At 51.7% G+C, this 24,756-nt stretch overlaps 15 protein-coding genes across 15 annotated transcripts in view; 5 read left to right on the plus strand and 10 right to left on the minus strand.

The window, feature by feature from the left end:
• Positions 1-858, minus strand: part of SNOG_14671 (hypothetical protein) — a gene marked incomplete at both ends in the record, with an annotated part of 2,012 nt that extends 1,154 nt beyond the window's left edge. Inside the window, 2 exons of the mRNA XM_001804802.1 lie at positions 7-238; positions 288-858. Of these exons, the coding sequence (XP_001804854.1) occupies positions 7-238; positions 288-858 (803 nt within the window). The remainder of the gene's footprint in view (positions 1-6; positions 239-287) is intronic.
• A 2,117-nt stretch (positions 859-2,975) lies between these two features.
• SNOG_14672 (hypothetical protein) lies at positions 2,976-3,470 on the minus strand (the record flags this gene model as incomplete). The annotated part of the gene is made up of 1 exon (XM_001804803.1): positions 2,976-3,470. One exon carries the CDS (start codon positions 3,468-3,470, stop codon positions 2,976-2,978), a length of 495 nt encoding a protein of 164 aa, XP_001804855.1.
• Positions 3,471-4,864: 1,394 nt separating this feature from the next.
• On the minus strand, positions 4,865-5,608 carry SNOG_14673 (hypothetical protein; the record flags this gene model as incomplete). The annotated part of the gene is made up of 2 exons (XM_001804804.1): positions 4,865-4,988; positions 5,151-5,608. The coding sequence occupies 2 exons, from the start codon at positions 5,606-5,608 to the stop codon at positions 4,865-4,867; spliced, it is 582 nt and encodes a 193-aa protein (XP_001804856.1).
• Positions 5,609-5,801: 193 nt separating this feature from the next.
• SNOG_14674 (hypothetical protein) lies at positions 5,802-5,981 on the plus strand (the record flags this gene model as incomplete). Its single annotated transcript, XM_001804805.1, has 2 exons — positions 5,802-5,867; positions 5,940-5,981. 2 exons carry the CDS (start codon positions 5,802-5,804, stop codon positions 5,979-5,981), a joined length of 108 nt encoding a protein of 35 aa, XP_001804857.1.
• A 352-nt stretch (positions 5,982-6,333) lies between these two features.
• Positions 6,334-7,308, plus strand: SNOG_14675 (hypothetical protein; the record flags this gene model as incomplete). Its single annotated transcript, XM_001804806.1, has 1 exon — positions 6,334-7,308. The coding sequence occupies one exon, from the start codon at positions 6,334-6,336 to the stop codon at positions 7,306-7,308; it is 975 nt and encodes a 324-aa protein (XP_001804858.1).
• Positions 7,309-7,496: 188 nt separating this feature from the next.
• On the minus strand, positions 7,497-8,649 carry SNOG_14676 (hypothetical protein; the record flags this gene model as incomplete). Its single annotated transcript, XM_001804807.1, has 2 exons — positions 7,497-8,072; positions 8,122-8,649. The coding sequence occupies 2 exons, from the start codon at positions 8,647-8,649 to the stop codon at positions 7,497-7,499; spliced, it is 1,104 nt and encodes a 367-aa protein (XP_001804859.1).
• A 377-nt stretch (positions 8,650-9,026) lies between these two features.
• SNOG_14677 (hypothetical protein) lies at positions 9,027-11,200 on the plus strand (the record flags this gene model as incomplete). Its single annotated transcript, XM_001804808.1, is given in 4 exon segments — positions 9,027-9,505; positions 9,525-10,896; positions 10,973-11,098; positions 11,132-11,200. 4 exon segments carry the CDS (start codon positions 9,027-9,029, stop codon positions 11,198-11,200), a joined length of 2,046 nt encoding a protein of 681 aa, XP_001804860.1.
• Positions 11,201-12,451: 1,251 nt separating this feature from the next.
• On the plus strand, positions 12,452-13,597 carry SNOG_14678 (hypothetical protein; the record flags this gene model as incomplete). The annotated part of the gene is made up of 1 exon (XM_001804809.1): positions 12,452-13,597. The coding sequence occupies one exon, from the start codon at positions 12,452-12,454 to the stop codon at positions 13,595-13,597; it is 1,146 nt and encodes a 381-aa protein (XP_001804861.1).
• Positions 13,598-14,075: 478 nt separating this feature from the next.
• SNOG_14679 (hypothetical protein) lies at positions 14,076-14,364 on the minus strand (the record flags this gene model as incomplete). The annotated part of the gene is made up of 2 exons (XM_001804810.1): positions 14,076-14,197; positions 14,328-14,364. The coding sequence occupies 2 exons, from the start codon at positions 14,362-14,364 to the stop codon at positions 14,076-14,078; spliced, it is 159 nt and encodes a 52-aa protein (XP_001804862.1).
• Positions 14,365-14,942: 578 nt separating this feature from the next.
• On the minus strand, positions 14,943-15,430 carry SNOG_14680 (hypothetical protein; the record flags this gene model as incomplete). Its single annotated transcript, XM_001804811.1, has 2 exons — positions 14,943-15,253; positions 15,280-15,430. 2 exons carry the CDS (start codon positions 15,428-15,430, stop codon positions 14,943-14,945), a joined length of 462 nt encoding a protein of 153 aa, XP_001804863.1.
• Positions 15,431-16,101: 671 nt separating this feature from the next.
• Positions 16,102-17,607, minus strand: SNOG_14681 (hypothetical protein; the record flags this gene model as incomplete). The annotated part of the gene is made up of 1 exon (XM_001804812.1): positions 16,102-17,607. The coding sequence occupies one exon, from the start codon at positions 17,605-17,607 to the stop codon at positions 16,102-16,104; it is 1,506 nt and encodes a 501-aa protein (XP_001804864.1).
• A 1,557-nt stretch (positions 17,608-19,164) lies between these two features.
• SNOG_14682 (hypothetical protein) lies at positions 19,165-19,845 on the minus strand (the record flags this gene model as incomplete). Its single annotated transcript, XM_001804813.1, has 3 exons — positions 19,165-19,577; positions 19,605-19,685; positions 19,743-19,845. The coding sequence occupies 3 exons, from the start codon at positions 19,843-19,845 to the stop codon at positions 19,165-19,167; spliced, it is 597 nt and encodes a 198-aa protein (XP_001804865.1).
• Positions 19,846-20,013: 168 nt separating this feature from the next.
• On the minus strand, positions 20,014-22,935 carry SNOG_14683 (hypothetical protein; the record flags this gene model as incomplete). The annotated part of the gene is made up of 10 exons (XM_001804814.1): positions 20,014-20,100; positions 20,183-20,489; positions 20,549-21,039; positions 21,112-21,318; positions 21,397-21,544; positions 21,587-21,908; positions 21,968-21,986; positions 22,072-22,626; positions 22,718-22,749; positions 22,848-22,935. 10 exons carry the CDS (start codon positions 22,933-22,935, stop codon positions 20,014-20,016), a joined length of 2,256 nt encoding a protein of 751 aa, XP_001804866.1.
• A 70-nt stretch (positions 22,936-23,005) lies between these two features.
• Positions 23,006-23,714, minus strand: SNOG_14684 (hypothetical protein; the record flags this gene model as incomplete). The annotated part of the gene is made up of 2 exons (XM_001804815.1): positions 23,006-23,085; positions 23,312-23,714. 2 exons carry the CDS (start codon positions 23,712-23,714, stop codon positions 23,006-23,008), a joined length of 483 nt encoding a protein of 160 aa, XP_001804867.1.
• Positions 23,715-23,925: 211 nt separating this feature from the next.
• Positions 23,926-24,577, plus strand: SNOG_14685 (hypothetical protein; the record flags this gene model as incomplete). The annotated part of the gene is made up of 2 exons (XM_001804816.1): positions 23,926-23,976; positions 24,230-24,577. The coding sequence occupies 2 exons, from the start codon at positions 23,926-23,928 to the stop codon at positions 24,575-24,577; spliced, it is 399 nt and encodes a 132-aa protein (XP_001804868.1).
• Between the last annotated feature and the right edge of the window lie 179 nt (positions 24,578-24,756).

A 24,756-nucleotide genomic window follows, 5' to 3' on the forward strand; every position in this document is an offset into this window, starting at 1 on the left:
GATGACGACCCAGAGCTGCCAGACATGACGAGCGCGCCACGGATGCGGGCTGGGTCCATTTCAGCGGAGTAGATGGGGACGGTAGCGTTCTTTGCGCCGATGCCGATGCCCATGATGAAGCGCGCGGCGAAGAGACCTTGCCATGACTGCGCACAGGCTGAGCCGATGGGGGTGACAGTGAGGATAATGGCAGTGAAGAAGATTTCTCCTCGACGTCCGAGGTACTTGTTGAGAGGGTCTGGAGTAATTAGCACATGTAGACAAAGATGGTGTATTGTTAAGCTTACCGACAATGAAGGCACCGATCAAGCCAGCAGTCAAGAAGATGATGGCATTGATGATACCCACAATCCACTCGTCGCGGCCCTTTCCAGTGATGTTGAACTCCTCGTGGAAAGACAAGTTGGCACCGTTAGATCCAGTCTGATCCCAACCCTGCGTGGCGGCTCCAACGGCACAGAGACCAATCGAGTACCACAGCATCTTGGGTCCGTGCCACTTGTGGTCGCGCTCGTAGATCAGGGCATCACGCTCGTCCTGTTCGAGCTCAGTGAGCATCTCGAAGCGCTCAGGGTCGCGGGCAACAAGAGCGGCGCGAGCAAACAAGCTCGAGTGCTCTGGCATGCCGAAGCCCTCAGCAAAAGCCGACGCCTGTTCCGCAGCAGAGCCCTTGGACAGACGCTGGAGGGGGTTGTGGACAATGTTGCCAGCGACTGACTGGCGGCGGGCGTTGGCGTCGCCAGAACCCGAGTCCGAGTCGTGGATAGCGAGCTTCTCGTCGCCAGGCGAGACCATCTTCTCATTGTGGACGGTGTTGGGGTCGTTGTAGACCTCCTTCTCTTGGGCGTGATCCGCCATGATGGATGATGTGGAGCGCAAGGTTGAGGTTGCACGCGACGGTCAGTGGAGGAGAGAGAGAGAAGAGTGGAGGGGTGGAGAGCAAAGGAAGTGAGGGCAGCGCTGAGATCTTCAAAACCTGGGGATCACGCTGCTCTAAGAACCCCGGGGGGAAGGTGACCAGGGTGGGTCCTCAACGTTCACTGTGCACAAACCTTGCGCACGGTTCGGGATTGCCTACATAGAAAGTGTAGCATCCGGCGCGCTGGGCCCCTCGCCAGCTCGCGTCGAGGTTGCAACAGGTTGCAATCGGCCTCCCGCTCCACCTACACCGCGTCATTGTCGGAGGACGATACTCGCGCGCTAGTACTGTTTCCTCCGCATCCAGCGCCTCCATGTGGGGAAAAGCGGGTACTTTCACCTGAACGCTCAAGCTCGAGGGCCGTTAGCTCAGCCATGCTTATGTCCCGTGCCTTGGCGCCTGCGCTAACACTTCGCGCACCCCGACGTGCGGCTGCAGAAAATCCAGCGACATTGTCCCGAAACCGTGTTGTGGTCGGGTCGCCTGCGTGGTTTCACAAGCAGTGTTTGGTTCGAGGGTACAGGATAAATACGCGTGTAACCAGCGCACGTTGAGGAAGCTTTTGCGCCAACATCCTTGTCACATGCCGAGTGCTGACATATGGATTTACCCTGGGGATCAGCTTAATCAGACGTGCCAGGTGCGGAGGTGGAGTTGTGGAATGCTTGTGCATGATGTCAACCAGCCGAATTCGGCTTGGGCGCACGCGTTGCTGCCATGCTCACACGCTTCGCACGTGCTCGGCAAACCTTGTCGTGCTTGTTGGGACCGTCGCTTGGACGCCTTTCCAACGTCGAAGGCAGACGATCCACATTCCTCTGCGCTTCCATCAGCACACGCGCGAACCGGAGACCAGGCTCTGCCGTGTCACGAGCACTGCAGATAATGCATTGTTCCTTCCGCCTCAGGTGCATCTTGGTACACAGCACTCTAGAAACTATCCTTTGTCTGATCAGCACTCGTTTGCAGCCGATAAACACAGTCGAGCGCCTGATCGCGGTCAGCTAGCCAATCACCGCTTGCGACTGAAGTGAACCTCTGGGCGGCGGCAGGCAATTTGCCAAAAAGTCTCTCACCCCAGGGTCGTGCCTCGTCTCGGCAATCTCGGCACCTCAGTCGGGAATCGATTTTCTGCTGGCCTATCTCTACTCCGTCACGCCATGTGGTCTTGGCCACTGTTCGCAAACATCGGTGAGCTTCAACCAAATATTGCTCAGTCACACGGCCTGCTCCAGCCCACTGAGCCGCATCTGCTGTGCAAGCTACACTAGGGATGGCAGTGTGCTAGTGCTACCTCAGATCCGTCAAGGACGTCGCCGCACCGGTCTAGCTGTTGGAGGCGCGCCTGAGTTGGGTTGGGTTGGGTTCCGGTCAGTCAATGAGCAAACGCGGGGTCCCCTCCGTAGCGGGAAGTTAGGCAGCTTGGAACGCCTTCCCTTAGTGCAAAGGTGTTAGTCTGGCATCTCCGCATCTTAGTTTCAACATCACTATCACTATTGCTTGCTACTCCTCGGACGCCTAATCATTCTCTAGATCTTCGCTTTCCGCCACCACAACATGTTGCGTTGTGCATCATGGCCATGTCCGGATTTCCCCCTCTTATCAAACATTAAGGCTATACCGGAGATTACCTCGGCCACTGTTCTGCTATGGTCAGAAAATATAATTTCCTTCTTCCGATACCGCCATCACTTCTGGTCCAGGTGTCTCATCGTTCTGGACTTTTTCTATGCTTTGTTGAACCAACACCGAACCTCGCGCGACGTCTCAAAGTGCAAATTCCTTCATCTTCTTCTTTTTCTTTTTCTTTTTGTACAGTCCGCACTTTCTGTTCGTCTTCAATTGTCCATCTCGAGCATGGCTCGTTCCCCGCCACTTGCACTGACATGTCTCGATCCCCACACCAGACGAATCCCAGTCCTACGATTTCGCGCATTAGTAGTGAGCATCTTGTGCCGCGAAGAAGATCACGATCGTCTGTTTTCTCCTCTTCTTCCCTTGCCACCACTGATGTTTACAATGCGTATCATCGTCCACCTTGCTCTGATCTCTTCTACTATTCTCTCAATCTGCTCATGACTGAATGCTGGGCAAACACAATCTCCAAATCCATCTCCTCGAACTCCACAAAGTCTTCTTCTGCAATCGCCACGAATGATTTTCCTTGAATCCACAGCGTCTTGACCTTGTCGCTATCCCTAGACTTCCAACGCGGAATGTCATGCATCATGAATGAGGTCCACTTCTTCCCCAACGCCCCGTCTGATAGCCGATCCGGGAAGAAGTTCGCTCGTATTGTTCCTAATTCTTGCGTGGTGTATCTTCTGATGCAGAGGAGCGCGCGCTCATCGTTCACCGAGAATGCTCCATTAGATATGGGGTCAGCGACTTTCAAAAGCGCTGTAGTCCACCCGATAGCGTGTAGCTCGGTTTCGATCCGGTCTGTCTGGTTTTCGCTGATGTTAAGAGACTGGAGGGCTTTGTTGCGTTTGACAATGAGAAGTCGAGCATTCTCTGCACTCTGCACATCAGGATCATTTGGAAGTGGCATCATGACGTGTTTTGGACGCTTGAAGATGGGCCGATGTGGAGCACGATCACAGTGACAGATGTAGTTCTTATACCTTCGAGAACTTCAGTGGCATGGAGTTTGATAAACAGGCCCCAAACTTAAGTAAGTGTGATGGGTCCAGGTGATGATATTGTGCTTGTGAAAGCGCAATTCCTTTCATACCCCATCAAGTCAGTAAAGAAGAAAAAACTGTCATCAAGCCTGTATCAATATTTGGCACAGGATTTTATTAAACCAGACGCTTATCTCTATCTATCCCTAGTAGAATACCATTGCTCCAGGCGTATTGAACTTCTTCCACCGATCGTCTGTCAACACCCCTGCCCCGTACAAATGAATAGCTTTGTTTCTCTCAATGCGCTGTTCACACTGACTCGGCCGCATTCCAATAAACAAGAACTCTGCAATGACATCCCACGACAATCCAAACTCAATCCTGAAAACTTGGAGCAGCTCATCATCATCATCTTCCCAGTCCCAAGTGCGGCGATTTGTGCCATCTCGGATATTGTCTGAAGACCCCGCCACAACATAGGCCAACCAGGATTGGTAAGCCGAAACTTGAGTTGTGCGAGCTGAGCCGCGCTCAGAAGCAATTTGCTAAGGATGTGGGCTCTGTAGTTCTGCAGGGGGGTTCCGGGCCCATGCTCTGGATCGGCCTTGGCCATCGCCTCCGCTATTAATCAGTCAGCTTCTGGCATTGTCGACCAGGATGTCGCTTACCCCATTGTTCGACCGTGGAACGGGCAGGGTCAATGGAAGCTGGTGCTTAATGTCAGCATATGCAATCCTTCACTTTAGGCAGAATGGCTTGCCTTGGTATCGAGCTTCATCTTCTGGGCTTCGGGGGTTCGTCATATCGTTCGGCAATGTCAGTTGGTACGTGTTCAAAGCTGTGTTTTCTGATGCGTCGATTCAACAATGTCCAAAGGGCAGTGGTGGTCTCAATAGCAGTGATGCATCTACTACATGTACTCGCGTCTGCTTGCTACCCGTCATGCTTCTGACCTGGCATCCACGAGTCTTTTAAGGCTCAATACCCACGAGATGATTCTTCGCATCACGATCTTCAGACTCGCGCTCGAAAATAGACTTCTGAGATGACTTTGCGCTACAGCATGTGACAACAAGCAATCCTGCTGTATGCGTACTCTGCACACCGTCTTACTCACGAGCGACTTCGAAGATAGGAGCGCTAATTTGGTGTTTGTCCGCCATGTGGCTCAACATTCAACACGTACAGCCCTTGCTGCGCGTCATTATTTTGAGCAGTTCACATGGTCATGACATTTGTTGAAAATATTTCTATTCGTCCACAGAAAGCTACATTGTTCTCGAAACTTACTGCTACTACTAATTCCTCCTGTCATACATCACTGACCATCACCATCTTCTACATCCTCATCATCATCATCTGCTTCATCTGACTTCTTCGCCTTGCCTCGTTTGCTCCTTTGCGGTTTCTTTGCTGTCTCCTCTTTCCCACCGTTTTGCAACCTGTCATAGTTCCATACTCAATTTTCAGCTGTAGAGTAGAGAAATCCGGAAAGTCTTTTCTTATTGCATCGAAACGTTAACGATGTGTCAACGCCAGCAGAAAAACATCTAGCATACAGTACGCCATCCATTCAAAACAGGGTACTGGAGATGGTAATTCACTCGGCTCTCTTCGCCCGCTCCTCAACTTCCTGAAGCCATTCCCCATTTTCCTCTAACCACTCCCGGTTCCCCACCAAGACCCTCATGTACCGCGCCTTGCACTGACTAGCTCGCTTGCCAATGAACAAGAAATCAGCAAGAACCGTCCAATCCATTTTGTACTGCTCCCTAATCACCTTCAGCATGTGATCATCATTACCCTCATCCCATTCCCAGCTTCGTCCATGCTGGCAATCGCGAATCGTACCCAGCGATTCCAAAGGTGTGATACGGTTCTTCGTCAGCAACTTGCGAATTTCGATCTTCTCCACGTCACTCAGAGGCATGATGCTGACGATGTAGTCTTTGTATTGCCTGAGTTGGGGATTGCTCTCGCTCGCAATGTTGACAAGTTCGTTAATGAGCGGGAAGAGGTAGATGCCGGGATGTGGCAATTTAGGGGGCTGCATGGGATCCATGGTTGCTAAGGTCACTTTTGAAGGAGTATCAGTATCTGTGTGATTACTTATATATCTGAACACCCAGGTCATTTGCTGCGCGTCACGGAACTGTCTCACATGTCTGGCCGACACAAAGCTGCAGTGAAACCATCAAAACCCCTTACTTGTCCGCTGACTCTTTGCTTCCGGTACTCTGCTAGTCAACTTCACCATGTCAAAATCTCATCCCTACATTCGTGCGAAAAGCCACCAATTAATGCGTGAAGGATGTTGTCGTGTAAGGCGTAAGCGGAACTCCACCAGTCTAGCCTAACATGTCGCTTTTTGCGCCCGGCTAACCCCAATGCAGCATCGCGAGGCTGAGTATCTTCACGGCGATAAACGCTGCTAATGCGTGGATGCATATTGTCTTACAGTCTCCGTCCGCTCAGCGAAATAAACATGCTGTATAAGATCAAGTGGATTTCCGGCCATGCAAATCATTCATCTCAGCAAAACATCATCTCTAGCAAAACATCCATCTGTAGGCCCCAGCAAAACAACCGTCTCCTGCTTCTGCAAAACGACCTTCTCAGCTCTATCAAAACAACCATCCACAGCTCAAAGTATCCATCTTAAGCAAAATATCCATCTCCAACGAAACGTCCATCCGTAGCAAAACGTTCATTCTCTAGCGAAACATCATCTCCAGCAGAACATCCATCCGCAGCAGTTCACTCCACCTCAGCATACCAATCACCACCATGCCCTTCCACCCCTCCTCCCTCCCAGATCTCACCGGCCGCACGTATATCGTAACCGGCGCGACTTCCGGCATCGGCTTCTTCACCGCATCCCACCTCGCCTCCCACGGCGCCCACGTCTACATCTGCGCGCGTACCGCCTCAAAAGGTGCTACTACCACCTCCCTCATAAAATCCACGCACCCCACCGCAAATCTCAGCGTCCTAGTCCTGGACCACACGCGCCTATCCAGCGTCGTGGCCGGCGCGCAAGACTTCTTGTCTAAAGAAACGGCACTACATGGACTGGTCAATAACGCGGGTATCATGGCGACGCCGTACAGCATCACAGAGGATGGGTACGAGGAGCAGTGGCAGGTGAATTATCTCGCGCATTGGGTGTTGACGGCTTGGTTGATGCCGGTTATGCGGGAGACGGCGAGGGCGAGTGAGAGGGGCGTTGTGCGGATTGTTAATTTGTCATCGTATGGGCATCATTCGGCGCCGGGTGGGGGGATTGATTTTGAGGACACGAGTCTCAAGAGCACGAGTAATATGGCAAGGTATGGGCAGTCGAAGTTGGCGAATGTACTGCATGTGAAGACGTTGCATGGATTGTATGGGCCGGGGTCGGAGGGCGAGGGGGAGGGTGAGGTGTGGGTTTCGGCGGTACATCCGGGACTTGTGAGTACGAGTCTGGATAAGAAGGCTGAGCTGCCAGGTTTTGTTAGGTTCTTGATCGCGCCGTACCGATGGATTGGAGGGTTTGTTGATGCGGATAAGGGGTCTTGGACCAGCTTGTTCTGTGCTGCGGCGAAGGAGATGAAGCGCGAGGATTGTGGGAAGTACTGGCAGAGACTTGCGGATCCGAATGGGTGGCAGAGTAGTGCGGCGAAAGACTTGGAACTCGCGGAGAGGTTGGAGGAGTGGACGAAGAAGGAAATGACAAAAGGGGGGTGGTTAGTTGATGATGGAAAGGCAAGTGCGCAATTATGATGGTAGATGATATTATAGCGTTCTCCTGTATGTGAGTATCTAAAGGTTCGAATGCACAACTGTTTATTCTACACTGAAGCATGGCCCGTACTTCGTGCTGCTTCTATGACTTCCCCGTACGAAGCATAGTGAGTGATGCCGCTAACGTGAGTTCGTGTCGGACGATGTTACTGTTGCCAGGTGGTGGCTCACTTCTTCAGCGATCCCTTGCCGACCTTGGCATCCTGCACTTTCTTCTTCTCCTTGGCGGTGAGTGGAGCTGCCATGTTTTTGGTGTTGGCCTTTGGAAAGAATCTGCCGACGCGCGACTGGTAGACTTTGTACTCAGGGTACTTTCCAGCACTGAGAAGCTCGGTAAGCCATGTGCTAGCCTGGAACAAGATCAAGTAGCTCATCGCTCCGGCACCAGTCCAGTTGTAGTATGTCCAGCTTTCCAAGCAGCACCACTGGTACAGGCATACCCAGAAGGCCTGCTCGGCCAAGAAGTTGGGGTGGCGCGACCATGCCCAGAGGCCAGATGTGTTAAAGCCACGGTCAAGTTGTTCTCGGGTGTATTTGTACTCAGACGGGACCTTGGCGGTCTTGCTGTACGCGGCCTTGGCCTGGTGGAAGTTCCATTGTTGTTGGTCGGCGAACCATTCAAACACAACAAAAACAAGCATTGTGCGGCCGAAGAACGTATCCCATGACGACAGCTCGGCACCAGCGACACGAGAGCTAAGAAGGAGAACGTATGTTGGGGTGCTGATTAGCCAGAGCAGAATCTGTGGTGCGGTTAGCAATTGTCACGCGTATAGCTGAGAAGACACTCACGTTTTGTCCCAAGGCAATGAATGCGATGTTAAAGATGAAAAACCCAGTAGGCCCGACAAAGTCCTTGACGATTGGCCACCGGTAATCCTCGCTTCCGACTGTGTATCCGCCTTTACGCCAGTAGTTGAAGGTCAAGCGTGCGCTCCAGAGGACAGAAACGGCCATGACGTGATTCAGACGGACCGATGGGAGGTCATTGAAGTATGCCCAGAGTGCAAAGTGGACATTGTAGAAGGCGGGCAGGATGCTCCACAGACGGTCAACCTGCGAGTAGTTCTTGTTGATCTCAGATAGGATCCACACGATAGGCGAGAGGAACAGGGCGAAAGCCAGCGATGAGATAAGCGGGTTCGTCGCAAGGTATATCTCCTGCAATCCCTGTGGGTCGGTGATATGCGCAGCGACTCTGTAAGGCAGGTCGTAAAGCTGGGGAAGGAACGGCTCGACCGTCTTGCTGAAGTCGGCGCACTCAGGAAGAGTCTTCACAAACGGCAGCGCCGCGTCGAGGAAGGTGCGGGGGTCGGGCATGGTGGTGTCGACTCAACTGTGATCGACTCAACTGTGAAGGATGGTGATGGGAGAGACCACTCTGCGTGCTGTTTCGAGCTGCTTGGGATGGTGGAGCGATGACCTCATGAAAGTGTGGATTTGTCTTCCAGGCGCTAGTTGGGAATGCGTCCGTGCACCTCACAAACGCGCTTTTCTTGGCCCAACGCGTCCTCACATGACCGTGAGCCTCAACGCCGCCTAGAGATGCATCTTTCGCCCCATGGACGCTACACCTGACGACAGGTATGCCTCGAGTGCTGTGCGTGGCCGAGAAGCCGTCCATAGCGAAAGCAGTCGCAAACCATCTCGGCGGACAAGCAAGGGCTGTATGTGTCAGTCCTCATGCTACTGTATAGATGCAGGCTGACAGTGAACAGGAGGCTGTTCGTGGTATACAATGGGTCAAGAATTACAAGTTCGACTTCCGCTTCCAACAGTGGGGTCAGTCTAATGTTACATTCACATGCGTTGCTGGCCACATTGTCGCCCAGGACTTTCCAGATCGATTCAGAAAGTGGCACTCTTGCCAGCCAGCAGATCTCTTCGATGCTCCTATTCAGAGTTCAATCGCAGAGGTGCGAACCAATGCCAGAGTTCCAGCTTCTTCACTGACTGATAAAACGCAGGACAAGAAGATCGTGGCAAGTAACATCGAGGCTCAGGCAAGATATGCTTCCATCCTTTTCATCTGGACCGATTGCGATCGTGAAGGCGAGCACATCGGGACCGAGATCCGTGACATCGCGCTCAAAGTCAATCCAAATATGCAGGTCTACAGGGCACGGTTCAGCAATATCGAGAGAGCGTGGGTAATACTTTTTCCAGTTGACTTCAAGTATGCTAAAACTATGCAGCCATGTCATCCAAGCCTCACAAAACCCAATCCGTCTCGATGAGGCACAAGCGAATGCCGTGTCAGCCCGCATCGAACTCGACTTGCGACTAGGAGCAGCCTTTACCCGCATGCAGACAATGGCTCTGCAGAACATGATCCCCACGCAAGGTGACGAGCGTGGGAAGGTCATCAGCTATGGGTCGTGCCAGTTTCCAACCTTGGGTTTCGTTGTGGATCGGTACCTGCGCGTGCGCAACTTTGTGCCAGAACCTTTCTGGTACATCAAGGTAGCGCACACCAAGGACAAGATCGACGTCAAGTTCAACTGGCGACGCGGTCACCTGTTCGATCGCTTGGCTGTCATCATCATTTTCGAGAGGTGTCTACTCGCAAAGACGGCAAAAGTCATGAAGATGGCCAAGAAGCCGACGAAGAAGTGGAAGCCATTGCCACTGACCACGGTTGAACTCCAGAAGAATGGTAGTCGCTTCCTCCGCATGACTTCACAAGAAGTGATGAAGGTTGCCGAAGACCTCTACACGAAGGGTTGGATTAGCTACCCGCGCACTGAGACGGATCAATTTGACCGAGGAATGGATCTACGAGCACTGGTGGCAAGGCAGACTCAAGACAATGCCTGGGGCCAGTTTGCACAATCTCTCATGGACGGCGGCTTCAAGCAGCCTCGTGACGGACGGAACAACGACAAAGCTCATCCGCCTATTCACCCGGTCAACTACGTGGCACCAACCCAGCTCAACCAGAACGAGAAGCGAGTGTATGAATTTGTGGTACGCCGTTTCCTGGCGTGTTGCTCCGAAGATGCTGCGGGTGAAGCTACAGATATTGAGATCGATTACGGAGGTGAATTCTTCCATGCGCATGGTCTCACAGTTATTGCACGGAACTATCTCAATGTTTATCCGTACGACAAGTGGGTGAGCAGCCAGGAACTACCGCAGTACACTGTTGGCGAGACATTCGAGCCGACTGAAGCGAACATGCATGACGGCCAAACTTCCGCGCCAGCATATCTTACGGAGCCCGAGCTCATCGCCCTCATGGACGCAAACGGTATTGGCACGGATGCAACCATGGCAGAGCATATTGCAAAGGTCCAAGAACGGGAGTACGTTATAGCACGGCCCAAAGGTGGTGGTGCACCTGCAAACAACGACGACGGTGGCGGTAGAGGTCGTGGTCGTGGCCGTGGCCGTGGTGGTGCTCGCGGCGGCAGAGGCGGCCGAGGTGGATCAGCAGCGCAGAACGAGAGAGGTGCGACTACCGGCATACAGGAATTCATTCCGACGACACTGGGTATTGCGCTTATCGAAGGCTACGATAACGTGGGCATCGAGACGTCCCTCAGCAAGCCGTTCCTGCGCAAAGAGGTAGGTGCATGGTCGTACAGAGTCTACACAGTAGTCATCAATGTCAACACCAGGCCCTCACTAACACTTTCGGTAGATGGAGGTACAGATGAAAGCCATTTGCGACGGCCGCACTACGCGCCAGGAAGTAGTCCAACAAAACATCGAGCAATATCGGGCCGTCTTTACTCGGACGGCACAGCAGATCAACGTGCTAAAATCTGTAAGTCAGAATACTCCACATAGGATTGTGTAGACTGGTCGCTTATGTGAGGTACTCCAGGCGATCCGCAAGTACGTGTTGGGAGAAGCGAATCATGGATGAGGGCTTTTCCACGCAGTCAGACGGAGACGCGTGGTAAGAATCCGCGTCATCGGTTGGGACGAGCTGGAGGGGTACGGCTGTGCAACGCTGCAAGACATGATGCAGCGAAGCCAACACGTGTGCCTGCCTGCTTCTCTCCGAGCCTCTCGACAAACGCACAACCAGGGTAGCATCCCCTCGTTGAGGCACAGCATGCCCCTCATCAGGCACGAAGCGAAGTCGGAGCGCACAGTAGTGGCCGAGACCCCGCGCGCGATAAGACCAATAGGTGTAAGCATGCAAAAGCATGGAGAGACGTATGGGAAATGTGCGGCGCGACTCGAAATGGGTCTCGGCTGGAAACGGAACGGCTGTCTCAGTCCACCACCTCGAGCTGCATGCGATGGTATCGCGAAGGGCACCGGAAGGGCTTCGGGCGTCAATATCAACGCGAGACGAAGTGCACAACACTGCGAATATTCCATGTGAACACTACGTGTTGAAAGCCTTGCGCAGGCACCGATGACCCTGCTTTGTCTTCGGTGGAGTGGCGTGCCGGCTGACAGTTGCTGGCTTCGATCAAACAAGTCGATCGCGATGACGCCTGCAACGTGTGGCTGCCGAGTCAGGTGGTTCCGAGCCAATCATAATCGCGACACGACCACGAGCCGAAGCTTCCCGTCAGATGCAGCAGCATTGCTTCCTTGGTTCCAAGTTGGACTCATACCTCTTATCAGCGCCTGACCGTCCTCACAACTCTCAAAGCCCACACAGAATTTTGAACGTCTTTGATATAAATCGTTGCTCCTATTGCGACTGCACCTTTACCTCCTTTCCACGCGCACTACCACTAGATCCTCCCGCTGTGGCCACCCGCTGATCTACGCCGATCGCCAGTGTCTCGGAACGTTCACAAGCACCTTCCTGCAGCTTGACCAACAGCGCAGCAACAACAACAACAACAAACCTCAGATACCGCTCCATAACCGTCGCGTCTGCAGTCTACTCACGCTCCAACGATCACATAATCCATAAGCTGGAACTCGAACTTCACGCGCACTGCTTATCGTGTAGGCTGAACATCCCAGGTACGTTCCTCTCCTTTGAAGGAAAGGATTCAAAGGCTCGCAAACACATACGCCCTCTAGACGCGTACTGACATCCTGTGACAGCTTACTACTCTCCGCCGCTCATCGTCGCACGTTCCCAACGAACGCGCGCCCCTTTGTTGACGTGAGTGATCCACCACGTCAGCTCCTGCCAACCTCCGATATGGCTGCCATCAACACCAAGCCCATGTCCAGCATCACTGCCGCACTTGCTGCGCAGACTGGGGGCTTTCCGATGCAAGATGGCAGCCATACTATGCCGACACCGCCCTCCTCCATCTCCCCGACCCTCCCTGCGCACAAGCGTAGACCGGCACCCCTAGCCGGGCGGCTTCATACTCCAGAGGAGGGGATGGATATCGATCTCCAGGACGCGGTGGAACATGCGGCGGCGCAAGATCTGCCCTCCGCGCTCTCCAAGGAGGCGCTAGCGGGTCTGGATGCGACTCGCCAGATCACTGCGCTGATGCTAGCTAAGCACTACCTGCCAGAGATCATCGTCGGCCATGGCGCGATGCCCATCCGTGAAATGATGGCGCATCTCACCCAGTCGGTCCCGGGTTTCTCCGGACTTGCACCGGCCAAGGCGCGCAGGCTCGTGGTCGCTGCGCTGGAACACCGCGCTGGAGGTGGTGTCAATGGAGAGATCAAGTTCGAAAAGGTCGGATGGGGACGCTGGAGCGTAGCTGGCTCTGGCTCTTCTGCACGCGGAATGCCCATCGGTGGATCGCGTACCGGCAACCGAACACCGCCCGCCAGCGTTGACAGCGTAAGCGGGCTCCAGATCCCCAAACAGCGCGGCGGTCGCGACGTCTACTCGGGAAGCTGGGCCGCCGGCTCATGGTCCCCACACCGCGCCGGCGAGGACGAAGAAATGGCCGACCAGATGTCGCTGGATGGCTCCGGCGACAGCACTGAATCGGACTCGGCGTCTGACATGGATCTGGAAGACGATCTCAACGACGACACTGACGAAGAGGACTGGTCCAAGATGGGTCCTGATGCACTTCGCGACACCCGCCGCGGACCGCGCCGCGAATACCGAGACTACAATTACCTAAGCCGAACTCAGACGAGCAACCCGCGCTACCGAAGCGCTTCGGCGCAGGCCCACTCTTTACCCCAGGGGCGCAATACGACGCCTGTCTTCAAGCACAGCCTTGCTGTTCCTTCTGCATCCCGCGGCAATCACGTCGTGAACGCGGGCACTTCTTCCACTACACCATTTAATACAACATCTGCCGGCGTCAGCAGCACCGGAGCCGAGCGCGAGGCCATCGAAGCCCTCATCGCCATGGGCTCCATGTAATGACTGCTCCTTTACGAACAAACTTATCAAGATACCACAACAGCAACAACAACATCATCAGCAACAACATTTGACATTCAACATTTTCTGCGCGCATCTGGGATAAGGAGGGCCTGTTGCATTTTGCTGCAGGCGTACATTTTTGGTTTGCATGGTCGGGCTTTTTCTTTCAGGCATTTGACTTCTCGTTGGCAGCATATACACACCCCTCTTCCTCATCGCTTTGGAACACGCGATTCGAGTCGATCCGTCAAGTGCTGATGTGGATCATTGGATTTTCTTTACTGCGTCTTTTATTATTGTCATCGCATGCTTGCTGGTATTGCAAATCACCGCTTTTTATTATACGGGGAGGGTGGGCTGGGGTGAGGGGGTTGTATATATTTGAGGGAAACATGATGGTATTGTCTTGTCGACATGTGCGCTTGGCTGGGCTGGAATGCCGTGGCTATGGCTGTGTAGGTCGATTAGATGCAATTTAAGCGTGTCTGCCTGACTTGACTTCTTGATTGAAGTTGATGGGTGGGCATGGTAAATCATTATCGTCATCATTCATCATTTCAACTTTTGATTCTTGTGCGTTGTTGTCTTGTCCTGGCACTGCTATACCGAGCTAAACCCTTGCTGTTCCCGCTTCTAGCATACAAAATGATGCACCGCCGATCTCTAAACGCTTTTTGTTATATCTCACGTTCTACATCCACCTATTGCTGTATTTTCGTTGACGTACTGCTCGACATGGAATTTGTGCTTCTCTCATTTTCCATTGCTTTTTCACCACGATATCTAGAATTGAGATTTAGAGTTGATCATTACGTTTGAGCGTACCCACAGGTGATTTTGCGAAGGCTGGATCCGTGCTAGTCAGCTATAATTCAGCTAATGCTGGGGTCCAGCTCTTGCTGTATGGTGAAGTCAGACGCGTCGAGGTCCCTTTGGAAGGGGCAGGACACAGCGATTCAACAAAGGTTCAAAAGTGAGATTGTAGAGTATATTTCAGTTACTCATCAGACCATGATCGGCACACCTATCCTAGGTAACAGGTATTCTCTCCCTCTATGTTGTGAAATGAATTGCCTTTCGCAACCTCTCCTCCACGCCTTCCATCGTGTAGTCGATCTTTTCAAGTTGATCCCTCAAATTAAAATTCCATGGATCCTTTTCAAGTTCCAAGGAACCACTACACACGAATTGGATATGGCAGGCATCCGGGTCCTGGACAACTCTCAAAAAGTGTCGATGGACGAAGCCTGCAATCTCCACCGTCGCCAAGAATATTTCGGATCTCGACAAATTGCAAGTTCTCAAGGCCATATCCGTCCAAAGCGAGGCGTGGGAGAATGTCCTACCCAGTGTGACTGAGCGACACGACCAGCGCGACCCGCGCGATCCAAGGGCGAATCGAAGGCAGCACGAGAAGAGGGCTGAAATTCCGCCTCGCATCGAAGATGAAGAACTTGTTGGCCTTGTAATACGCCTCGGGCGCCGACGATGCGATCTCCGGACCCACGGAGAAGAACTTGAACAGTGTGAGCTGATTCTCGTGCTTTTTTTGCCCGGCCCGACTCGGTGGGAGACAGTCCACAAACCTCTTCTCGTTGAGCAGGTTGAAGTGAAGGACACGCAGTCTCAGCTCCTCAGGCAATGCTCGCCATCCTCGACAAAAAGTTCTCCGAGGGCACCACCCGCCTCAACAACGGTTCGAGATGTGGTCGTTATGGTCGTTGGTATGGCGGCGGAAACGTGAATAGGTAGGTTGGGTGATTGGTCCAAGGCGAGCTTGATGTCGGAGCTACATGTGACAAGACACTTGGTGTCTGGTGCAACAGTCATGTGTGTGGTGAGGTTGACCACGGTAGGCCCTGTTTCGGTACCTGTCTCTGCGGCATCATTGGCGAGGTGTGATACCGTTGCTTCTGTGGGGAGAAGCCATGCTGATAGATAGAGGAAGTAGAGAAGTTGAAGTGGGGTCGAGGTGGAGAGAAAAGAAAAAGCGCAGAGCCGAACAGGGAAGGAGCAGTCGCGCTAGTAAGACAAACAAGCAAACGCCCGGGAATTATTCGATCTTCGACCTATGAAGCTCGTGTTGAAAAGATGTGAGTCCATGGATGGCTTCACTGCGCACTGAAATGATCATTCAACTGCCTTGATGATGAATTCAACGACTTCGATGACGGTATTCCCACAACTGAGATACGTTTTAGCTGTGCTGGGGAGCTCAGAATCTGCGGCGTTTCTAAAGAGGCAGAGAAAGCCTTACGAAGAGAGAGATTGGAGGAATCTTTCGGTCGGAATATACGTTTTAGTCGTAGTGAGAGCAAACGCGGAGTCGTTCCATAGTTAAGGAATGCTACCATGTCGCGCATGATGATATTGACAGCCAGGTGTTTAACGTAACAGTTGTCTATCTAAAATAAGAGGCATGATAAGCTTACCTGCGCAAAAAATAACCTTAGTTATCGAATTTCTACGAATGAACATTAAGCTTCTGACTGTCGACTATATCAAGTGTATTTTACAGGCTCTAGCCGACAGTATAGTGGAGTTTTCTCCCAGAATATAAACAGACTCTGGTTAAGCCAGCCTTCGCTTTCACTACATAGCTTGATATCAAAATTCAAGACCATGCTAGCCAATATGAATCGTAGCTCATGCCATGCCAAGTTCACACCTAAGCACTTCCTCGGGCCCGTGAGAAAGAATTCTGCGACCTCAAGATGATCATTCTTAAAATCCTCATGGTTCAGCCAGCGTTCCGGATGAAACTCGTCCGGCTTGTGAAAAAATTCTGGCGAATGCATTGTAGCGAAGTTGGCGATGCCGACTGAGGTCCCTTCTGGTATATGCTGACCATATATAGTAGCACCTCCAGCAAGGACAACTCGTTCGAGAGTAACAGCAGCTGGGGGGTACATGCGCATACCCTCCTGCAAGACCGCTTTCAAGTATGGAAGTTCCAAGAGAGCTTCAATGGTGAGATCTTCAGTCCCGCGGAACTTGGATCGCACTTCTTCGACCAGCTTCTGCAGACACTCTGGGTTCTTGACAAGGCTGTAAGTTGTTCCGCTTAGAGCTGACGCAGTTGTTTCGCTGCCGCCAATCAATAGTATAGCGGCATTGGCATAGTAGTCTTCCATCTCCAAGCCTGCTTTGTCTCCCCTCCGTAGAAGCTCCGTCCAGAGGTCTGGTCTTTCAGGAGTCGTTGAGAATCTTCGATCGACTCGCTCTTTGGTATATCTCCAGTGTTCGGCTGCGCTTTTTTGAACCGACGGAAGCAAAGTCAAGACTCTGTTGACGACCCACTTGATAGGGCCTCCAAGGCTCGTCAATGCAACAATATGTGACTTCGACTTGAAGCTGTCAAAGATAGTTTGTACCCAGGTCGAATACTCTCCACTACCGAGCATGTTCAGGTCTTCGCTGAAGATCATGTCACCCGTTATGTCGAACGTAGTGCAGTTGTACCATTTCAGCATGTCGATTGGCCGTCCGTCCGCGACTTCCACGTATAACCTGTCGACCAGTCTAGCTACCCATCTGGCAATCAAAGGCTCAAGTTGTCGGAGTGTCGTTTCTGAAAATGAATGAGAAAGAGCCTTCCGGTGGTGGGCGTGAATGTCCTTTGGCGCCCCAACAATGCTATATTTTCCATTGTACGCCTTGCGGTAATGGTTCGGATCCTTGTCAATGTTCGTCTTGAACCCGTATATTTCTTGCCATGCCTGCTTTGTGCCAAGATAGGAAAGCTTTGTAGGTGCCGTCCTCACAACTGGGCCATATTTGGCGTGTAGCTTTGGCAGGTCATGCGGAGCCGTGCGCCCCTGAAGTGTATCGATGACCTCGGGGATTCCGGTCAAAGAGCGCAGCAGGGGTCCCGGAATTGTGCTTAACGGGCCAAATAAGGCGGCATGAATGCGGTGGAGAACGGAGTAGAACATCCATGTACAAGCAATGATAGGAATTGAAATGCCGACAAGCTCGGTGAATTTGAATGCGCTGAGGTATACCATTTTTGCGTCGCAGAAAGCCTTAAGGTGTTGGATGGAATCATTTGTTTCATGCGTCGAGGCACATATATACATGAGTGTGAGCCAATAATCGGGGTTTTGCCTCCGAACGAATGGGATAATGACTGAATGGAGTAAGGACTGGCGCTGACGGCTTGACAGCAGCAAGGGCATAGAAAATCAGAGGAGACGGAACAAACAGCCTGATGCCATCCAATCACGCTCAACTTCAGCGAAGTGGAGACGCTACGATGGCGGATGTAACTACTATGGGAACGGCCCGCCAGGTTAGGCAAGTCGCTTCTGCGGAAGCCAACTTCCCATGGGGAGATCACTAGACTTAAAAACATATTCTTCGGCCTTTAGTTTCTCATTAAAAGATGATGAGAGAGTTCGGTTTATCCTAGAAGGACTCGCAGTTTCCAAGAAGCATCGTTCGGTTACCAAGCTAGGCCTTCGATGTTGATAATCAAAAAGATCAACGCAGAACTGTTCTGCTGTCGCTACATTGTTGATCGGACATGCAAGTCTTCGTACTGGCGGAGGTCCAGATGTCTTTTCTTTTTGATCCATCGGCGGAAACTGTTAAATTTGGTGTCCGTACTGGATGATTGCCAGAGTTTTCTTGGCTCCATTGAATTGTTGTGAGAAATTGTTCCTGCGTCAGTCTGTGATTGTGGGCGGTTACATAGTGACCCGGTACGATCTGTTGCGCGGTATAAAGATTATCCTAGATATTCCCGCGCAAGAGGTGTGCTTGCACGCTGAAATTTATGGCTAGTATGTTTGCGTCCGGCACGCTATTCCGACAATTCCAGAGATGCCGAGCGCACCTGGGCAGGGATTACATGAGATCAAGGGCCCCTACACGACTCTCCGGAACCAAAATGATTAAGCAAATGCAGTCTAGGGTTTAGTGTGTTTTATTACACATCCGCCAGTCACAGTTACCGTCATCAAAACTCTTAGCACTGTAGTATCGACTTTTCTCAGTAATCTTTTCTTTTCAATGATATTTTGCAGCGGCGACGCCATTAGCATTGAGTTTTGGGGATTTACTGGCTGGTTTTCTAACAATCGAGATCGAATCAACTTTTAGGCCGCGAAACACGCTTTGTTTATTGTTCAGAATACAGCGCACTTAATCAATAGATCAACTGGGTCGTACAATTTGAGTTCGGAATATTGTGATGATACCATGACCTGTAAACAGGATTACCACAAGAGCCTTAGACAGTACACAATCTACTCTGCCCCTTTTGTGCTTCTGCCCGTTTAGCTTTGAACAACATTTTCACCACAGCGGACATGACAAAATCCCACTAGGCTTCCAATGCTTCAAAGAAGCTCTTTCTAAGGCCTAAGCAATATCAATCTCGCCTTATCAATTCCAGAACGCATGAAAAAAGATATACTAACTTCCATTTAGGCCCGGATCTCCTCTGAAGGTTTCTCTTTAGCGTCGAGGCTCCAAGTCATTCGAGTAGCAGTGCCTAATAAAGATTCTAGTTTCAGACTCCCTCTGTAACCTTTCAATAGCCAACTTTCCCCGTCTTCAATTTAGTACGATATAAAGTGGTTTTTGGCGTCCCAGATCTCCAGTATCTCTTCGAGCTCTGAACCAGAGGCGTTGGCTAAGCGTACTGCGCCATAAGATGGGGGTTGCGGGCGATCCTTGAGCACGATGCAAGTTGCGATGGCGGGCATCCAAGCTTTGATGGCTCCAAAGGCAGACACCAAGGCCCAAACTACCTCTACGGGTTGTTCGATCGTTTCCACCACTTTGCAAACAGTATGCAGACCCTCCCGAGATGCGTAGTCGTTCGCTGGGGAGCTCATATTTGCTAGAGAGCTTATGATTGCTGGAGCTCTTGAAATTCTGTATTGAAGTCGGTCGGTCGGATGTCTTCGGATGTCTTTGGATTCATAATCGGATCCCAAAAGAGCCGAGTTCCGGATATAGGGGTCCCTGGCTAGCAAAACTATTAGTCCCGACTTACTCGAGCACATATCTACGTGTTTGTAGGGGGCTTGGAAGTAGTTGAAATTATTGCTGAACGAAGATAGCATAGTAATAATTGCTGTTGCGGGTTAAGTTCAGCTCTGAATAAAGCTCTAGAGCCAAACAGTATAGCTACAAGTCTCTTCCGGCTGATCAACTCTGCCAAGGGGCCAATTGTCCCTCATTCTCTGCAGCACCTGAGGACTCCGGTTAGTCGAGGATTCCAAGAGCGGAGTCATTGTCGGCCCTTTACGAATGAAATACGATTAGTCGAGTAAGATTTTCTCATGACACCGGAAAACCTTGTCGGACATGCAGCAGATTGTTTTTAGACGGGAGAAGAAATCCTGCTCTCCCTCCATGGTACAAGTTCAGTGTATAATGGAGATATAACATCAGGACGTCACCTATAATGAAGGTGGTAACTCGAGATCTGGCCAGCCAAAGATAGTACCCCATTCCTCGCTCTCGAGGTCTAGCTGATTGAGAATATCCTAGAATATTTCGCCAAATTAGTCATTACTTGAGTTACATGCATGAAACCTGGACTTTCAGGGCGCACGTAGTGGAGCTTACATCGAAGGGTGCCTGCGACTCATAGTTGTCAAACCTCCTCGTATCTGCGATCGGTTGGTGCCCATTATCGGATCTGACGATACTCGTAACTTCCTTGTTGGCTTTGTGCACATATCTCCGGGTCAGATTGGCTATCTCGCGCACGAAAGGCCATGTCATATCACTGATTGCATATTCCAGGAAGTTGAAGTGACCTCCAATGACATGCATGAGAGCAATATCGGATGACACTGTTGGGGAATAGGGGTACTGCACGATGTGCGTAAATAGATGCACCAGCGCCATCAGTGGATAGAGGAATACCAGCCTATACAGCAGTGTCAGATGTCGCTGCAGGCACAGATTTGACACTTCCTGTGTACATACCACTTGGGAGACGATACATCGATGTCGAGTTGTGGCAAATCCCTGATGAAGGTCCTTACAGCTTCGATACAGATGGATGTGCTTTCTGCCTTTAGCGCAGCATACCGGTCTCGCTCTTCTGGTTGTAAGTTGATGGATATTGCATTCCAGGGGTGTATAAGAATGGAGTGAATACGCATAAGCACTCCAAAATGAGTATAGTGTTGGTAGAGCACTTGCTGTTTTTCTGCTCCTGTCGGTAATCGCTTGTTCTGCGAAACATACGCCGGCAATTCGTTCCACAACGTGTCTCGCTGTGAGCAGAAATCAGCTAATATCTCAGAGACCTCTTGCAATGTGGGTTTCCTCAATCTGAGCTGTGTGTACCGTCGTGTCACTTCACCCAGCAGACGGGAGAGGCGTGTTGCGCTAGTGAGTAGTTGTACTGCTGGGGTAGCATCGACCCATACTTCGGAAGGCAGTTGACAAGTAATTTCCTCATCGCAGATGGCCTACTAGCGAATCAGAGATCAACGAACACTGGACATGACTATCCAGCCTATCAGATGATTGAGGAGGCTTACCAGGGGTCGCCCAGATCGGAAAGCATTGACACGTTCAAAGCTGTATATCGCCCACCACAGCGTTGAGCGAGACCGAATCACGTGGGGTGCAAGGTTCCATGCGCGCGGAGGCTTGCGATGAAAACCCTTCGAAAGGGCGAGTTTCATAGCGTCCAAGCACAGCATGAAATCGAGCGAGGGGCACGCTACGCCCTCCACATAGAAGGTCTAGACATGGCCATGTTCCATCAGCAAGCGTTGCATCAACGACACGGAGATTGAAAAGAGAGCGGGTGGCACACTAACCATAGCCGCTAGAGCCTCGATAGTCGACAGGCTTGAGTGACAGAACATCATTTCGTTGTGAACCGACAATGCGTTGAGGAAATAGCTCCAGCTGCGGGACTGCAGAAACTGTTCCTGGCTAAGCGAAGTCGATGAAGCGGTCAATAAGCTTCTGGACCCGCAAGCAAAGACTACATTTCGCAAGGCATACCAATCGGAATCTGATTCGGAGCAGGATGGATTATCTTGAGGGCTATAATGAACCCGAAGCCTCGCTTCAAATCTGTCCCGACCAATTAAGCCATAGCTCGCATATGGATCGCCATTAAAGTAGGCTTGGGTATATTTCCACGCCATGGTTTCGTCAGGATCCGGCTCCCTCTCTCTTGCGAAAGCGGAGGAAGGCAGCTTCAAGCGATGGGAGATGTCGGTCGTGAGTTTCTGGGTCATAGCACGGAAAGAAGAATCCCCGCACTTCTCCGTCACCCATTCGACACCCGCGCGCGAACAGATGTCGAGAAAGGAACCCGGACCTGTGTCACGATCACGTCAAGGGCTATATTTGAGCGTAGGAAAGCTTTTGGACTCTTACCATGATACTCGAACGTGGGCTGTTGCATGGCAGTGGAAAATTAGAAATGGGTTTGTCAAAGAGGGCGCGGGAAAGCTGATGAGAGAGATGAGCCACACACGCACCTCTTCTTCTGGCGGACAGATACAGCTGCCGTCGTCTTCATGCGGCTCTGTGTTCAACGTGGCGGAAGGTGTCAAGATCGGGTTCATTTCGTTGGGTACATTGGATCCGGCACAAATGTCGTAGTTATTGTTGCAAAGTGGTGATAATATCGTAGGCCATGAGTCGCTCGCATTGGGGAGCGATAAGGCCTCTTCAGCTTCAACATGTAGTCGTTTTCCCACATTGTCCAGCCCAGAGGCGTTGCGCTCGATGACTGGTACACTGGGTGAGACTTGTGGTACTGGTGAGGCTTCTGGCGATTGAAGTACGATGTGATGACTCGCCTGTCGACCTTCATTGGTGCCCGGGACGGAAGTTGCAGGCGGAAGGGGATCCATATTAGCACTGAATGTGTGCACGAAGGCAGCTGGGGGTTGACCAGCGACAGGCAACCGGGATTCGACGCGTGATAGGCGGTCTCGCAGACGCAGGATTTCATCCGCGCGAGCGCTGGCATTGGTGGTGGCGGTGTGGCGACGTCGTGTAGCTGCAAAGGCACAACTCATGCCGTGATCCTGCGAGACTGGATAAGCAGTTGCAGAAGTTTGGGCGGGTAGTTTCATGCTAGTAGCAGGAGTAGCAAGAGTAGCATTGTTGAAATCTTACTTTGCAATTCGCACATGGGTGCGCACCATCACCTGAAGGGTGTTTAGCAAAGTTTATCTACAGGGCCCAGGGATCGAACGGTGTGATGGAATCCTATCGCGGTAGGTTGAATAATGATGGAGAAACTCACATTTGATCTTCTTCACCCGGCAGTAATTGCAGGCCATGGACGTCTTGTGGCGGCGCGCATGGCTGCTCGATTGCTGCGCATCGACCATGAAGAAGTAGAAGAGAAGCGGTAGGGATAAGAGCGGCAGGACGTGGTTGCTTTAGGTGCAGTACAGAGCTTCACGCATTGAAGCCTTTGTCAACCAGGTCGTGCAGCGAGATGCGTCCCGTGATCATCTTTGCGTATCCCTGCAAGCGGCCTGGATGCATTGCGCGGCATATGCATCGTCCAGTGACGCCGAACGACAGTTGACATCAAGTGTGCCCATTCGGTGAGGTGGGCGTCTAAATATCGTAAGACGGTTCCATTCTACTGTCAACATTGAGAATCGCCATAGCTTCGTGGGCTTCTACCTCTCCCAACTAAGGAAGCAGATGTCTTGATCCTAAACTTCCAAGTTCGCGCTCTACTACACCTGTACTTACCTTCGATCATCGTCTTGATGGCCTCTTTCATGCCGCCGTCAGCAAAAGTAACCGGCCCCTCCACTACGAGCTCTGTACCGAAAATGGCTGCTGCTGGCAGCACCACAGGCTTCTCAAATGCTGTCATAATCACATAAGTGCCTTGGAAGCACAGCGCGTTCACACCGCTCTCCACGGCTGATGGCGCACCCGCACAGTCGAAGACGACGTCGACTCCCTGCCCGTAGGTGACTTGTTGAATTACATGGTCTACTCTGCCATGGGACCGATGGCGCCTACTTAATACGCGGAAGTCGTCCACCTGGCGTCTCCTTGTTGCGGAGGGCTCGGAACCAATGACTCGTGTTGCTCCGAACGCTTTGGGAATGAGGACGAGCGCGTATCCGATTGGCCCCGTGCCCATGACCAGCACTGTCTTTGCACTGAACTCGTTTACCTACTACAGACGCTGCCACCGCATGCCTGGCCACCGCCAGGAGTTTAATCACGGTCGCTTCGCACAGAGAGATTTGCCCAGGGAGTGGCAATAGCGCGTCTTCTTCCACGGCCACCTTCTCTCCAAATCCGCCATGCCGGTGTTTAGTTAGCCCAACGTAGCCAATGCGCGCGCAATAATGTCTCTGCTCTGCTCGAAAGGCACCCCAGCCATGGCACAAAATTCGCGGGTCGACCATCAATCACATTGCCAATGCGGAAACAGGAGACGGCCGGGGCTCGTGGCCAACCGTGAGTAGTGCCATGTCTTGTAGAGACTGGTGATTCTCCTTCACTCCTCTGATTGTTGGCCCCATCAGGAATTCATGCGCATCGGTCTCACAGATTCCTGTGTGGCAAATTGACATAGTGTACGACATATAAGCTAAATCACGTGACCTTAACTACACCACTCTACCTTACCAAGAGCTAACTATTCGTTAGCTTCGGCTGATTAGTGTCATTGATGTGGAGCAGTATGGCTTCGAAAGCATCAGCAACATCAACATAACCCTCGTTTGGAGAACATGTGACTGGCATGTGCGAGGTATCTCTACGTGGTTCGAGCACGGCTGGATGAACAACTTTCTGGTCGTCCTCCCGGGCGTGTGGTTCAAAGCTGATGGACAGCTGACCTTCCTCTATGACAACGAAGGACCTTGGCATTATTTCGAAAATTTCGACGTGGACGATCGAGACAAGATAGAGAAGGTGATCAAGAACAGCGTGCAGTTCAACAAAGGGAAACGTCCAGCTTTGGTAGCAGATGCGATTGCAGGAAGATCAGACTAGTCGAGACTGTGGCAGTGGCAGCAACGCTGGATTCATTCTCGGACTTTTTGAAGGTGCGAATAATTAGGAGGCTTCTATTCGAGTTGGGGCACAGTCGTGGAGTTGGGCAAGTACAAACATTCACTTCGGGTTCCACGTGTGGTTAGCTTCGCGCACGTTCCACTCGCGCGCTTGCTACC

Source organism: Parastagonospora nodorum, assembly GCF_000146915.1.
Source record: "Parastagonospora nodorum SN15 chromosome Unknown scaffold_33, whole genome shotgun sequence".
Taxonomy (NCBI): Eukaryota; Fungi; Ascomycota; class Dothideomycetes; order Pleosporales; family Phaeosphaeriaceae; genus Parastagonospora; species Parastagonospora nodorum.